Source organism: Bombus terrestris, chromosome 2, assembly GCF_910591885.1.
Source record: "Bombus terrestris chromosome 2, iyBomTerr1.2, whole genome shotgun sequence".
In the NCBI taxonomy this organism is placed as follows: domain Eukaryota; kingdom Metazoa; phylum Arthropoda; class Insecta; order Hymenoptera; family Apidae; genus Bombus; species Bombus terrestris.
Genome location: NC_063270.1, coordinates 14,098,337 through 14,115,267, shown reverse-complemented (window position 1 = coordinate 14,115,267; position 16,931 = coordinate 14,098,337). Strand labels below are relative to the sequence as shown.

The 16,931-nt window shown below is 38.5% G+C and overlaps 1 protein-coding gene across 5 annotated transcripts in view; it reads right to left on the bottom strand.

Moving 5' to 3' along the window:
* LOC100648046 (MAP7 domain-containing protein 1) overlaps positions 1–9,830 on the bottom strand; it is a 197,327-nt gene extending 187,497 nt beyond the window's left edge. For 2 of the 5 annotated variants that reach the window (XM_048414396.1, XM_048414399.1), the window contains exon 1: positions 9,677–9,830. In XM_048414396.1, the coding sequence (XP_048270353.1) occupies positions 9,677–9,815 (139 nt within the window). In that variant the 5' untranslated portion in view covers positions 9,816–9,830. Of the gene's footprint in view, positions 1–7,005; positions 7,079–7,526; positions 7,666–9,676 lie in introns of those variants that run through there. The other 3 variants (XM_048414402.1, XM_048414405.1, XM_048414408.1) reach the window with 3 other exon arrangements.
* Positions 9,831–16,931: the final 7,101 nt, after the last annotated feature.

Here is a 16,931-nt window from a genome sequence, read left to right as displayed (position 1 = left end):
ATACAGTCGTATATTTTATCCCTTCATTAATTTGTTAAACATCTTGAATCTTCATCTTGTGAATTGGATAATATGACAATCAATTTAGATTTGTCTGACAATGAAAGAAATTACCTACTGCAGCCTAGTACAAACGAACGGATCTACATAATTTTGTAACACGGCGTAATAGCATATTAACTGCGCACATAATTATCTAGGTATTTAGATACAATTTGAACAGTCAACGGTAATTTTCATGTTGCAGTTAAAAGAATGAAATTTTTGCATGATCTTAATTCGACAGTCAAAGACCGTACGTATAAATATAATATTTATAAAATTTTATTTGCTTTATAAATATGATATTTCTTTCCATTTGTGGTAAATTCACCTATCGACTTCGGTCAACCTGAGACTTTGTAGACTTCGAATACTCTTTTGTTCGTAGCGTTTTGTGCTCGTTACATCTTGCCACGGGTCACGAAGGCGTAGAACAAAACAGGGAATGATGTAACGCAAAAATACGAACGCGAACGAGGAGCGGGCACTCGCGGCAAATTAGTCGGCTTCTAACGAGAGAGGCGCAGCAATTTGTTGAACGTTCCACGCAAATAGCTGTGCGAATAGGTCAGCCGCGTAACGCGAGCGCCGACCAGCCACGCAACGCTCCGCGAGATCGGGCTACGTAAAATCGATTTATTATCGAAAACACGTCGAAGACCGACGGCCCATTCGAGATTCCTCGATCGACTAATGCCATTTATATTCCGTCTCTTTTTCACTCCTTCTCTCGGTATTTAAACGTTCGGAGAGAAACCCCAGATTGCGCAATTGCAATTAATTAAAGCGCGCCGCGTTGGAGAACCATTAGGACGAACGATCATACCGTATTTCGTGAAGAAATAGACTCGATGGAATTTTGTTACGTCGACGTGTGTTTCACCGGACACGTTTCTAAAATTTCCTCGCTTCTCGAGAGTAGTTTAGCTTAGCTCGTTATAATTGAATGCAGATTTACACCCGGTTCGGAATTAACGTGCAAACTCGAGTAATTGTTTACAGGCATTTGCTAAATGTTGTAGCAATATCGTTGAAATACATGATTAGAGCGGACACGTGATTTACAAGTGACAATATTCCAGTATGTTTTAGCTACAATACGCGAAATACGTAATAGTTGTAGATATTAATGAAAAGTGGAAACGAATCTAATTCGAATCTAAGTCAGACACAAAGTACGAGACCACAGTGACATAAGAGTATGATAATTATTGCTCAATATGTGTCGCAATTGATTCGATTCAATTCCTACAGCTGAAATTATTTATGCAATATGGGAAATTTAAATAATTTTTCTAGTGACACAATGGAAGAAATTTCAAGAATTAATTTTCGAACACGTATGAAATATTTTTATCCTTGTTTTTATTATGAGTTAAAAAATGTTTTTAATATATCCTATTATTTTAGTAAACATTAAAAGCATTTAACTCTATAATAAGAGAGAAAGTAAAAAAGATAATCATAGTAGCGATATTAAAATAAAACGTATAAAAAAAAACGTATCAGATGTAAACGAAATTTCAAGTGTCCGAAAAATAGCAAATTCTACATTGATCTATTATATAAACCTTATCTAATTATGTAAGCTTCTCCTTGGTATGACAGAGATTAAAATACTCAAATAGCGTACATAAAAAAGAATACATTCATTGTAAAAGAAACTGCTACAAGCAAAATAACTGACCTTTACAAGGGGTAGTGGTTGTGAGTAAAATATTTATGTATTATTCAGCTGATCTAATCAGTCTTTGATCGAGACTTTATATAATCTTTTTTAATAATATGCCTGACGATTTCGTGAATTCCTATTGTCTCGGCAAACCGTTCTGTAGACCGTGAAACAACATCGACTGTCATACAACGAAATCGTGAAGCTTCTGACACGCTGCACGCCGAAAAGAGGAAAACATTGCCCGGAAACGAAATCATATTGCCTCGCTATACGATGACCCCGATTATAAACAAAACATGATCGTAGCGAAGATCTCTCGAGCGAATATCTGCAAACTGTATCTTATTCGTCCTTTCAGCTTCAACTTAGTCCACAATGGTCATATCGTAGTGATTCTTACTTCCCAAGTCCTTCCCAAAACCTTCCAAAAGTTACACAACATCTGAACCTTACTCGAGAAATACCCGGATAAGGTACATATATTGTAGTACGTGGACTGCAAAATGTTTGGTCTGGGTGTGTTTTCTCGGGGATACCTTAAGTTGCCAAAGCCAAAAAGGAGGGCCATTTTTCGCGAAAATGAACGATCTTAAAAATTCGACAGAGTAAGCCGTACAATCGATTAAGAGTACCAAATTCTAAAAAAGATACAGTCCATATTCATGAGAACATCGCACATCAATAGGTCGACCGAAATTTTTTCCGCCCTACCTCCATGTAAAACGACTCCCATTTTCGACTTCAGCAATCTCAAAAAAATCGTGAAAAATATCATTGTAGCCGAATATTTTACAGTGCGGATACTATACTAGAGCTTAAATACTCCTTAATTCGTATCCAAATTCGCCCATTGATTCTCGAGATTAGCCGACCGACCCTACCGGGAACTATATTTTATACTATATCCATACTATAGATCGTACGAATCAAAATATGAATATGTTAATATACGTGCACCGATGTATTAAATTAAAAGCTACCGATTAATACACGGATATATTAATTACACATGTAATAGAGACCTCTAATTAGAATCCATAAGCTACCAATTTATTTATGCTACAGAATGAATGTAACTATACCCTATGGAAATTGGAGAGTTCACTCTTTAAAAATTCTTCAATTATTAATATTTACTTGTCATAAAAACCGTAACTATACACTTTTTTATACCTGACACTTTTACCAACGTTCTTAAAACACGTGGTTATAAGAAATATATTTACAAGTGACAATATTCCAATATACTTGAAGCACGATACATGAAATACATAACGCTTGTCAATGTCGCTTTTCCAAACGATCTAATGTAATTTGATTCTAAGTTATAGACAAAATACGACACTGACATTGCACGATACACTGTAACAATTTGTAGCCTTTTATACGTTTGTCTGGCTGCTTTCAATCACAAATACATACATATTTAACGCCACTCACATGATTCATGATACGTGTTTCTAATATTCAATTACGCGGCGTGAAGTCACTGATTACGCCGCGGAACGCGCGCACATTACAAAGTACGGAATAATAATTCTCTTCTGGCCAACATCCGCTCGCCACAGCTCGCGTGTGGGACGCGTTACCGCGAGAATCGTTTCCGCGTTTCGGCCCGTTGCCAGTTATGCAAATGCAATTAGAGTAACGGACAGATGACAATCGAGTGCAGAAATTAATCAGATCTCGATTAATCAGATGACTTTTAGTCATCGATCGTACCAACTGAGAATAGTTCATGGACAATACTTCAATTATTGTGATTCAAAGGGTTATCTGAATAATCTTTTGGCTCAAATTGGAAATATACTGTTACCTTGATACGAAAGATTGGTAATGTTATATTAGTTAAAATGATTAATTCGTAATTTTTCATAAAAATTTTGTAAATTTATAATGGTGTAGTTCTGGTGGTGTATTTCTGTATAATTGAGGAGCTCGTGACAAAAACGGCTCTTGTCAAATTTTGTGACTTAAAGAATAACGTATTCTGCTACACAGAAGTTGAATTCACAAAAGATAGACCGTATTTTATTGAATTAGAATTACCTTGTTTTATACAAATTTTTGTCATGAAATCCACAACTTTAAGATTTATATGTTTAAATATGGTTCTTCTGCGACATAATTATAAATACCTACTCGTCTTATAAGAATTATATAATAAATATAATTTTAAATAATATAATAAATATTTTGTTAAAAGAAAAATCGAAATATGTATTTCAAAAACTAAAAATGCTACAGTATCTTTTGTTCTCCTACAGAAATACGAACATAGACCAGTTTGTTTCAAGGAGGAAGCAATTTAAAAATTACTTCATTGGTCATTTCTCGTACGAGGACAATACATTTTAATACAATGAAAGAGTACATTTGTTGGATTTAATTTTAAATTATAAGTCCATTAAAGTGGACAAAAGTCAATACAAAACGGGTCTATTGTATACAGAAAAAGAACCTATACTTCTCGTTACATTATGCAGTATGCAAAATTCATACTTTAGCCATTGATAATTCTATTAATGACTACTTTATCCGGGATCGATAGCACATACAACAACAGTGATGTAACCTTCTGGTTACCACTTGCAATATTTAGGAAGAGAAATTATGGTTCGCATCAATCTTACACCCGGTCGCCGATTAAATCGTATTTTCGGCCAGGTCCGAGCCAAATTTACGGTGGAGAATTTACATGCAGACGGGTCGTTCAAAGGGATTTCTCTTATCGGAGGAAACACGACGAATGCACGAGAGGATCATCAAGATAAGAGAAAATTGAAGAAAGGTAATATAAAGCTAGAAGAACGAAACGTCCACGGAGGCTCTCCATCTACCGAAGCATTTCGACGGTGTAATCTATGATCTCGCGAAATCTAGATTGTCACGAGAATGGCGCATACAAAAGGAAAAGGCAGCTGCACTTTTCTGGCCTGGCCTGAAAAGCACGAGGAACAATGCCCCGTGAATCGCGGCGCGACAATGCACGCGTAGAATGCTCTGGCTCTTTCCGTGTAACCGCGTGTGCTACGTGTGCTTGCTAGCATCCGGTCGCGAGCTGATCTGTTCAAACTCTAACCTTAAAGACGAGTATCCATTTAGAAGCTACGTGAAGAAAATATAATAATACGAATACACAATGACGATGACAGGATAAAATTACACACCGTTGCAGTTTCACGTAAGCAACGGGTGGATGCCGGTCTCAAGATAAAGCTACCACGAATCGTGACAATCAACGAACAAATATTTGATTTTACCCGTCAAACATGACGGTGCGTACCAAGAAACGATACCACGAGCACGAGGCCTTTTGACACATTCGAAGGGTGTATACGATGCAAGCACAAATTTGGAAACAGCCTTCCGATATGTAAAAATCTTCACCTGCCCAGAACAGAAAGGAAAACAAGGCGCCAGCTGTGTTTCGATCCGAAGCCGTTAGAACAATGCTAAGTAAACGTAACGATACAACCAATTCTGTGCTTGCACAAACGAACGACACGAAACGTGTTCCTTTGAGCAAACGACGAACATGTACGGGGATGGAGGAAGAGAGACGTTTGGGCTTTTTAAATGTGCAGTACGGTTTCTGTTATTGACCTAGGCCACGACTTATGAACACGCCTTGCGGCGCCATGCGTCACTCATCGAGCAGGACACGTGCGACGTCTTTGAATAATCGCTAGGGTGGATTACGAGTTATTCGTGCGATGTGTCGTTGTGACCATAGGGCAATGAGCCAGAGACCACTGATTCACTTAGCTCGCAAGAACTTGCGTTCAAACGCAAAATGCAAGATAGTTTGCTTGGCTGCTGAATCGCGATGATTCATTGGCAAATCTGTACGGTCACTTCGTTAAGCTTCATTTACAATGATTCGTTTAATATTTACATAATATACAAATCCAAGTAAAATTTGTTAATTTTGTTACTGCATTACACGATCAGTGTTTAATTTGAGAGAAACTTAGTGGTTAACACTGTTGCTGGTATTGACGTATAAACTACATCATTTTGATCATTTAACAATACGCAGTCGTGTTGATGCAATTATTGCGTTTTTGTTTCTGTTTATGGAATAATTTAGAAAGACAATCGACAGTGTATTGGAACAAACGTTACTGCTTAAAATAAAGACATCCCTAATGAAAAAGATACAGGATGATTCTAAAAAGGAAGTAGCTGTATTTTAAAATTTCATCTAGTTTGACTCATTTAAAGTGGAACGCTAGTTTCTAGTTAATCCCATCAAACGATTCGCCACGTTTACCGAACCATTTTCATGCTTTCTACAGTTAAAAAAAAAATTTCGGGTCAATTGCTGAAGCACGTGTCCGGGTTGTGAAAGCCACGGAAGCCATGTCGGAACCGCGTCGAAACGCGACAAAGGATCTCGCCTTGCTGCCGCCTTAAAAAGCACCATAATATCAAGGAGACAACAGAGTACGGACATATGGCCTTTGTTCCACCGTGAAACCAGTTCTCAATGCAACGTACAAAGAATTTCATCGTGAAATCGATTAGTCGGTAAAAGGTCTTTGCGTGATTCGTGCCTCGTAACAATGTCACTGGTGTCATGGTGGTTCGGAGCGCTAAATAGCTCGTGGAATTTTTATCATCGCAGCGAATTAAACGGCAGGACGCTCGTTTCGTGTACCGTTGTCTGTTCTGTACAATTTAACGGAATAATCCATAGGACCGGTTGAACGTTGCGAGATTGCAAACTCGCCGCGACGAATTCAAGCTGAAAGTTCCTCGACCAATTTGCGTAAAAACTTCCGCTCTGACAATAACGGTCGTTCGTATAATTATTTTACCTTTTTCCTCCATTTTCTATCGAACAGTTAGCATGTTATTATACAAAGAAATAGTTAGATTCTTCGAAAATATCGATCGTGTTTTCTAGCACGTGTTTCCATGAACTTTGCGTTACATTCAGCAATTTTCTAAAGAGAGAAGGAACGTACGTGTGTTTTACGTACGTGAAGCTAGAGAACAGTTGCAAAAACTAGCGAACGATCGATAGCACCATTACGAAGTTACCCTATAATAAACGTTCAGGGAACGTGAAATGTAACGTTTGTTTGCTACTTACGTTGCATTAATCATGCCTCTGCTACTTTTAGTGTTATTGGAGAAAATAATTGTATCACACTGCGTGAATATGTAAATTGATATGATATGAAATTTGTATAAAATGATAACTAGATTTCGTTATAGAACAGCTAAGTTAAAAAGAAAGGGTAATCCATTTACACGAAGGTTTGTTGTGTATCACATACCTAAATCAGATTGACCGTAGTCAGCAAGCATCGCCACGACCATTGTGAGCACTCACGAGTCTGCCTGGATGAACTGTTTCACACCAAACATCGTTTAAAATCGAACGAGACGACGAATATAACAATTGTAACTAATCGAAATATCTCGTCAAGACGAAAGAGGAGACAAAAATCCCGATGACAGCAACTGATTGACCGAAAAAGGTAAGTAGGACAAATTGAATATTAACGACAGATTGAACGTAAACGATGAATCATCTGCCTAGAATAACGTGTAGGCACATATTATCATAGAAACTCTACGTCCGACAGTTTCTTCGTTTTGCATTATCGATTCGAACAAATAATTCTCCGAAATAGCACGAACTCGTAGATCGCGATAACCTTAGATCTTCAAACGATTCTTCCTTAAGAAACAAATAATGGCACGAGGTTAAAGATCAAGAAGCCGTGTCTCCTCTTTCCTTGCGGAATCGAACAAGTAGCATACGCCGAAAAATAACGTCGAACATGTGCCATACCAACAGACGACTACTTTCTCGATTGTCTCGCGTGTCTCGAGAATGCGAGAGCGGGAATTCCGTCGGCTCGCGTCCTTGACTTTCGCGTGGAAGACGCGTAACTGGTTCGTCCCGCTCGTCCAGGATCGCGATGAACGAGATTCGTTCTACGACTGCGTGAAGCTGAGTGCGGCCTCCACGATGAATCAACCCCCTTCCCTCATGTCGAGTCGATGCACCATGCTTGCCCCTTCCTCTCTTTCGCCTTCTCGCCACCTCCACCCCCCATGACCGCTTCGCGGACCTCTACTCCGCCCCTTCACCTTCGCGATTCTTTCACCGTCTTAGTAAACGTACCAACGTGGCCGTTGCGCCGCGACGCCAGGCGTCCGACCAACCAACACAACCCTGCTCCAAGAACCACGAAAACATAAATATTTCCCGTATACCTTTAATCTATTTCTAATCTATCAGTTTTCTCGAAGACAACGATCAAAGGTCACAAAATAAGTATTTAAAAATAAAATTGTCTTCCTATCGCCTGTAATTTCTTTATTTATAGATGTCCTATCTTTTTACTGCGTCGTTTCATATTTGTTTTAAACAAATTACGTTCCATTTACATTTAAAAAAACTGAAATTCAACTAAAACTGATTTTCTTTGGTATCTATGTATTGATTCTATAATTATAAAAGTGTCGACAGTGACGAGGGAATCCGTTTAATAGATTAATCCACAAATTCCTTTAATGTTCTACTGCTCATTCACTTTTCCCCTCGCACGTCAAACACACGCATACGTATACATATATCTAGAGACGGAGGTAACTGAATTTCTACCAGGGTCAATGAACCGTTCAACAATTGTTTCGCCTCCAGCGAAATCATACGACGCATAGAACAGCTATCGATTCTCTAATAAACGAGAAACATTTATAATTCTTCGATGGGCTATTAAAATTGCCAAAAGTCTAAGAATCTAATACTCGATCGAGTGGCACACAACGCAATAGAAACTTTCGATGTATTTATTCGTTATATTCCAATACATTATGCTGTGTTTCTAACAAAGTAAATTAATTGTTGTAAGTTTCTTAAATCGCCCCTGCACTGTTCGAAGGACGCGTTAGCCCTCTCTAGCGTTACCCATACGCACCATACATTGGAAAGGTTACGGAAAAAGCCAATTGAGATAATTCAAGGCAGAATATTACTGGCGGAATTTCTGTTAGACCGAGTGCTATAGGAAGACGAGGGAAGGATGCATACAGAAGGTACGAAGGTTGCGTACCGTCTGCGGATGCAGGCAGCTCCTCTTTTTTCAGTCGAGCCCTGGGACATCGTGTGACGACACTAAACAGGCAACGTGCCAACGACTGAGTCAAGCAATGCGTCAAGAACGCGCGCAGGAAGCACCTAAAAGTTGGAGAACCGTGGCCCCGTCCCTACGACACGCGACATCTGGACGGTTTTACGATTCCTAGGAATTTTGTATCGCCAGCCCTAACGAAATATATATCGTACACGATATATATATACATCGATTTTAAACAAAACGTCGCGTTGTCGGAGAAAAATATTTGTACATTGAAGTTAAGTATGCTCGAATATAACGCAAATGCTTCTTCTATTCACATTCTGACTATTCACCAGCGAGACTATAATTATCGCATGCCTGAGGTTCGTAGGCTAACACGTTCAAATCGCCACTCTTATTCAGCTTTCCCTAAATATAACTTACGTAACGCGAACTAGCTTCAGTGACGCGCGATATCCAAACTTTCCGAAACATAACAGTCACGCAGAATTTTGACAAAAAATATGATTTCCTCTGTGATGCATTATTTGGACAACGTATAAACCAAAGTTTTTAGAAATATTTATTATTCCTTAAAATCCGTGATCTCCAGCTGAGCCTATTCCTAAGACTCGAATTTATTCAAATTCCCGCTATTTTCACATTCCATGTCAAAGTTACTATCAGTTTCACAGTCATTTTAAATCGATACTAGCTTAATCGACTAGATAATCGTGTACACACTCAGACATATAATCGATAAAGCGTAGGTTAAATGGAACTTGATTAAGATCGTTGTAAATTTCCCAACATTCTTCTGAATCACCCTCTGCAAACAGTACATATTGCAATGATAAGGCAAACTTTTACTAACCTTTCGCTTCAAGATCGTCTCGAGGAAGTAAGAATTCCTGTGGATGACGAATGATTGAGAATAGAGAGGATGTTTCTGCCAGAATAGTGATAGCAAGAGCGACACGATTCGGAGAAAACACGAATAGACCAGGGCCCATGGTGGAAATTTGGCTGCACGTGGCAAGAATATATGTTGTACGTGTGAGGTCTCCAAGAGCGCATATGATTGAGAAACAGAATCGTTGAAGAGTTGAGAGAGAACCAAAGTTTAAGAGATCCTGGTCGTGTTAATCTGATTATTATTTTCTCAAAATTATTACATAATTCTATACATTTTCGTTGCTTTTCAACGAATGTAAAGCATTAAATGTATATACATATATTTTTTTTTCGATTTAACCTATTGTATTAACTGCAAAGTTCAGTTTGAAAACTCCTTTACGGAGTGCGCAAGTAAAATAAAACAATGACGGGTATACACGTCGACCGCAGAGTAAATGCTCCTATCATAAATTTTAAGAAAAAAGCAAAAAAAGGAAGGATTATATTTTTATTGGATAAAATATTAACGAATCATTATTCAAGAGAGGTATTGTTATTAAGAACTTAAAAATTGCCAACAAATTATAAAGTACACAAAACAATTTGAGGAATAGCCGATGCATTGGGGAAAATAATCAACTCAATTTATAAAAAGCAGTACATTATAACCGAGCATAACCGATATACCAAAGAGGATAATCAAATAATCAAACTTTCTTTTTAAGCAAATTTTGAGTTTTTTTAGTAAATAGTAATTTTTTATTTTACGCCACGAGTATACACGTCGAACGGAATTAACTGGTTAAAAAGATACTCGTATTAAAACTCCCATCAAAGCTACGAAATTTGTATAAATTCCTATTTAATTATACATATTTTAATCTCTAAGTGGGCAGTAAATTAAATGACAGTGATTATAGCGTTAAATTGCTATTATTTCCATCTTACCGTTATATGTATAGTTCCTATTTTATATTTAACGAGCGCGAAATCTGTCCGCAGTTGTGCGATCATACAATTTCGTTCCAAGGAGTAACGAACGAATACAGTGGGCCAATGACACAGAAATCGTCAAAATTAAGTCCCAGTTGAACAGACGCAACACGTGAAAACGTGGAGTATATGGGTTTCTCGAGAGACATCGAACTTTTCTCCGGCGATTTCTCGTGGGGCCTGGCCATCAAGAGATCGCATCCACGCTGCATACCGCATGATCCACGTGCGTTACCGTGGAAGGAAAGTTCCGGTTAGTCACGTACACTGTGTGACGCATGCGCCAATTTAAGCCGTAATAAATCGTACGAACAGCCAATTTGCTCGTTCTTCTATGCACCGAAGTCAGCGGTTCTTTCTACTTTCTGTAGAAATGACATCGATAATCATCTTATCTGGCCAGACACATTGATATCGAATACACTTCGATCGCGAACAAATCGAGCGAATCGTGACGTTGAATTTTTACCACGGTCGCAATGATACTCGAAGAACTGGTATGATAGGCGAGATAAAAAAATCAACTTACGTAACCAGCGCCTCGATTAAATCTATTAAGCCACGAATTACAAATAATTGTCAATATAAATAAATAATAAGTTAATACGTTATTAACAGTTATCTGATTATACCAAGTCTATTATTATGGAACTCTGTATATAAGTTTTACAGTAGAAGTACGGTTTGTAGCGTTGCTAAACACTACTCATGTTTATAAACATAGGAGTGAAGAAGAATTTATGGAATAACTTAATATCTATATTTAGCGGAAAATACTGCATATATTTGAAACGTACGTAGTGTATTCTGTTTACTTATGTACAGAAGGATCGTGACACGACTTGTGAAAACGTTCTTGACAATATATTTTCAAGAACGTCGAATTAATTTCGAAAACATTTAAGTAGAAGGCTAACGCGAGATTAAATTTTACTAAATTAACGAAGCTCAAGACTATCGAGATGATCATTTGCTCGAAAGGTAAGCTATCTATATGTAAACGAGGACGTATTGGTTCTTCTCCATAAAAATCGTTCGGTGACGAAGCAACTTTCCGTTGAGATTCGATATCGAAACAAAAGAGGTATACATTGTGGTGGATAAATCTGTCGCAACAATACTAAAGTACGTGTCCATTGTACGAAACAAACAAGTTGGAGGTACGAAAAATGTACAAGGAATCTATCAAATAGTAAGATATTATAATACTACGAATTACAAAGCGAATTATTAACTTGGCATAACTTAACGTAGACTAATATAACGACGCAACCGTGAGCAAAGATTGCGATGTTAAAACATAAAGCAGAATGACGAAACGATGCGTAAAAAATCGGATTCGTTATAACTCGTTATCGACGCTTACAATTACAGTCTTAATTACTACCATGATTATCTCGCGAGTTTCGCTTTTTTCTCTCGCCACACCGAGAGATCTTCAGAGAAACGTCTAGAGCAAGGCAGGAAATGCTGATCGAAAACGGTGTTCGGTCAACGATTACGTAACGGTGTTAAAATAATTAGTGCATATTACATAGCGCAGCGTTACACTCGTAATTAGTATGGTCATCTCGTATGGAGCAGCTAGAACGAAGCGCTGATTTAGATCAGTGCAATAATACCTTGTGTGTCTAAGGACTATAACATACGGTGTATTCGTTGGAAAACACGAAGATATCATCGAAGATCGAACGCGGCAAAGTAAGTTATAGAACAAAGTCGTAGAGATCGCATTCGCACAGGACAACAAAGAGAGGGCACGATATTGATTCTACTAAAGCACGAAGAACGAGCGTGGAACTGCGCCACGTCTCCCCGGACTAGGTACTTATCAATAGAATGGGACGATTTATTAAACGGTCAGAGCTAGAGCCTCCCCTTCCTTTACCGATTCAGTGTCGGACAAATGCCGACTAATTTAAAACGTTCTGCATCGTTTCCTGTTTATACCATCCCTCACGTGGCCGTGGCAAACCATCGAAACTTTACACGACACAAGGACACCGTACGCTCCTCGTTCCCCGTTCGTCCTAAATATTACACGATATCTAGGCTAGGACGGTGAATGTCACGAAATGAACCATGAATTTCAAACAAAACATTGATCTTGCGTATCAAAGGAAGAAAATACATAGGCGGAACAAAGATAAGGCTCGTCAATGGGCCTGAATGAAAAGCGTCTATTTACATGTCAGAACGAAAGGACAGATTATCAGCGATTCTGCTTAATAGTAACTGGCGCGTACTTTCGCGCGTACCAACCATTCGAACCACTAAAGTGGAACGAGACGAGGAGCATCATTTGCAGCACGCACGCTGTCGAGCCCTCGAAAGTCGATAATTTGCTCGTTTAAGGATGCGTACGATGTGTACGAATCGGAGGGATAAAAAAAAATGAACGGAACCGAGAACGGGATTGAAATAGGGAGAAAAGTTATTTCAGCGGTTACTACATCGTGGCTTGACGTTGAAAACGCGGCTTCTGACCACGCCAAAACAATGATGTACCGTTACCGAACGCGGTTCTACGCCACCACGAATAAATAAATGCAACCTACTTGAGTATCCTCCGTCATCTGTTGCATCCTGTGACCGGCTCATAGCTTATTTATGTTAGAGAAAATATCGAAACACACAGGAAAATGAGGAAACCAATGCGTAGAGATCTGCTGACATTTCAAAGGCTGTCTGTGCGTATTCGACTCGCGTGCAAACTGTACTAAATGTGTATGTGTATAGAGGCAAATATTAATAGAAAATATAAAAGACGTTCGATATCGCGTTGTTTTTGCTATTGCCAGCACGTACCATGCGCACGGATGGGACGGCAAATAGAGCAGATCAGCGAAGAATATCTATCGAGGCTTCGTTTATTGACGCCGCATCACCGCGTGGAAAGTCACGTTCATATTATAATACGAGTACTCGTGCCTCACATAATACTCCTGACATTCATGCAACCGCTAACGGGGTCGGATGGTAATTTCGGATTATGATTTAATTGTGTATAATTCTGCATTCGTTACCGCTAATTAGGAAGAACAAATTTGATCAATCAGATCGCTGGACCGTGATTTAAACTTAGACGGTCTATTCGCTAATTAACTATTCCCTCGATTAGGTTATTGCAGGTCGTGGATAAATTGAATATTACAAGAAAGGATACATCGATGAGTACATTTTTGTTGATTTCCTGATCTTAATACCGCTATGTAAAGATTTTAATACGGCATAATTGGAGATGGAAACAAGCTATTAACTATATTTTAAAAATAGCTGATTAACATGATGGTGAGATACATTTTTAAAATTCTGAAGAGCTACAATTTTGGTAACATAATGTATAATATAATGAATTTTAAAAGTTCTCTATGAAAAATAAGAACTTCTCCTGTAGCCTTCGATTTAAAAAACTAAGATATTTGTGTCACGAGAAATTTTAAAATGGATAAAGTTAAATATTCTAATATCTTCCTCCAAGCCGGAAAAAGATAATTTATGTGGCGATTATTAACCAGGCTATTAGTAAAATTGAGAACGCAACCGACTCATAAACCCGACGACCTTATTTTCGAACGCTCGCGGTTCGTAGACCTTCCTACGCAATATACGAACATAAATGAATACCTGGTATCACGTGCAGATGAACACCGAGAACAATTTGGGAAACCTACGTTATTAGAGTAACTAATATTTGGTTTCCAATAAAACCGGAAACATGTGCATTCGTAAACTAGCATTGAATGAACAACAGCCGTTAAAATTCCCACCAAAAGTATGTACGTATCTAACGTCAGCTGACCGATACGATCCAACGATAGGGTTTTAGATTTCATAAAGATACGTTTAAAGCGGATAATTAAAATTGTTTCATATACAAATAATTTGAATTCAAATATTTTCTTTCCAAGCCCTAAGATTAACTATCAGTATATCTCAATTTGAATATTGCATTATACATGGCATCGTTAAGAAACTTAAAAAATACAAAAGAATAATAGCATCAAGCATATAATACATATTTCAAAAAATCAACAGTAAATGCATAACCAGAGCACGCGTGACTCGCTAGGAAAATTGAAACGGCACACGAGTAAAATACTTAGCTAGAATATTGATCCGTTAGTCTGCATAAGATCGTTATCATCGCGATATTTCTGGAATATCAGTGGAACGAACAACGACAAAGAAGTAGCCGAATGGATTTAGCGGATATTAAACGGAAAAATATTGCGAGGAACGGAGGAACAGTCACGCGAGGTCTAGGAGCGCCACATCTTAGAATTCATGCCGAAATTAATTGCTCGCCGATATCCTTGGTCTCCACCAAGATGTACGCTAGAACTGATCCATGTTAAAAGCACAGCCAAGAAGAGATGTCCACAAGAAAATTCTAATAAAGACGCATGGGAACTGGTTCGATGAGCACCGAGGCACACGGGTGCAGGACTAGCCGCATAATACCGCGACGCATGTAACAGTTAATCGCATTATATAGCAGAGACGAGCAGAAATCACGATTGATCACTGTGCGAGGCTAATCGCGCCGGTTGATCGTTCTACTCTATCATCCGTATACGATTTATGTTTAAAAATTTCGTTCCCAGGAAAAAAAGAAAGAATTACCCATTGAAAGATAGAGAAACAACGATCGATATACGGTGGAAGCTAATGGAATGCCGATAAACAATAATCACGTATCGAGTAAATGACTGGTTCGCTAATTTACATATACATACATTCACAAATGACAATATTAAACACGCAATAATTTGATAAACATACACTAGACCGAAGAAACGAAGATTAGGAATCAAACGGTTATTGCTCTATATACAGTAGTAGATTGCTAAATTGTCGAAAGATACACCACGTGTTACTATACACAGTAATTTTCCCCGATATCAAAACAAAGCTAAGAACTATCTCAATGTGCGCGTAATTATCGTACTCTTATCAAAGTTGAAAACAAGAAAATGTGCAAATCAAACAGTATGTAAACGTTGGCGATACATCAAGTGTCACGTAACGGCAATCGATCATAGAGATATTTCTGTCAAAGAAAAATTTATAGTGACATCGTGCATTTATTACTAGCCGACTACGATCTAACCACGTTGCACCTCCGAAACCATTGGAACGTTCGCTTCCCGTTGCTGATGTTCCCAAATACCACGATTGAAAACCTAACCCATAGACAACACGCGCACGCTAGAGAATCGGTAGGTGTTATAGACGAATCAACCGGCAATAAATTCGCGGTAAGAGATAACGGTAATCTCGAGTGAGATTACTTCAACGACGGTGCGAATTGCAAGGCCGTCGGCGTATGACCTTAATGAGTAACAAGCATAGCGCTTAGGCGGACACACGAGAACGAGCACGGTATTCTGTCTGCTCGCACGTACTGAACACTGTACAAAGGGTATCGTGCAACCGAATGTGCACGTAGCCTGTCAAAAAGTGGCATGTTTGGCTCCGGTTGAACATGACGTCGCGTTGTCAGACACGTTCCTGTCAACGTAACCTAGGTTAACTATCCATGAATAACGTGAATATCGCGAGAGACACGGGAAACAGGCCCGATTCGTTAGTATATTCACGTCGATTTTCGCGATCATTCCTCCTGAACACCGTGCGTGCAGATGGCGTGATTTTTATCGCAACTACGGATCATATCGTCTGTCTGAGATCACCGACACGTTCGCCGTGTATCGAGCTTTTATTCTAAACGGTGATCACAAAAAATAAATCGAGCAACTGTAATAAATACCTCGCTTTTCGACGAGCTCCGAAATCTCCTCCTTGTTGTCGGCCATCTTAGCACCAGTCACTATTCACAATGCACGCTGGGTAAAAACAAACGAGCACCACCACGACACCACGATTGGTGGTTCAGCGCCACCTGTACGCCGAATTAGAAGTCAGTCAGCCGATGACGTTGGTCAGGAACGTATCACATCTAAGGCAGTAGAGGTTCCGATATAAATCAAATAAAGTGCTCGTTCAAATAGCGAAGTAAAATATAATAAAATAATTAATCTGATAATTGATTGCAACTTGATTACAGTAATACTAATTTTCATTATCATATTAATTTAAAAGTATTAAAAAACATTCATTGAGACACACACGGAACTATCTACCTAAGAATGTGCCTACATTTCGATTGACACACTTTCAATAAGCCGTTACTGGCATATATTACTATATAATACTTCTTCTAACTTATTTCCGTT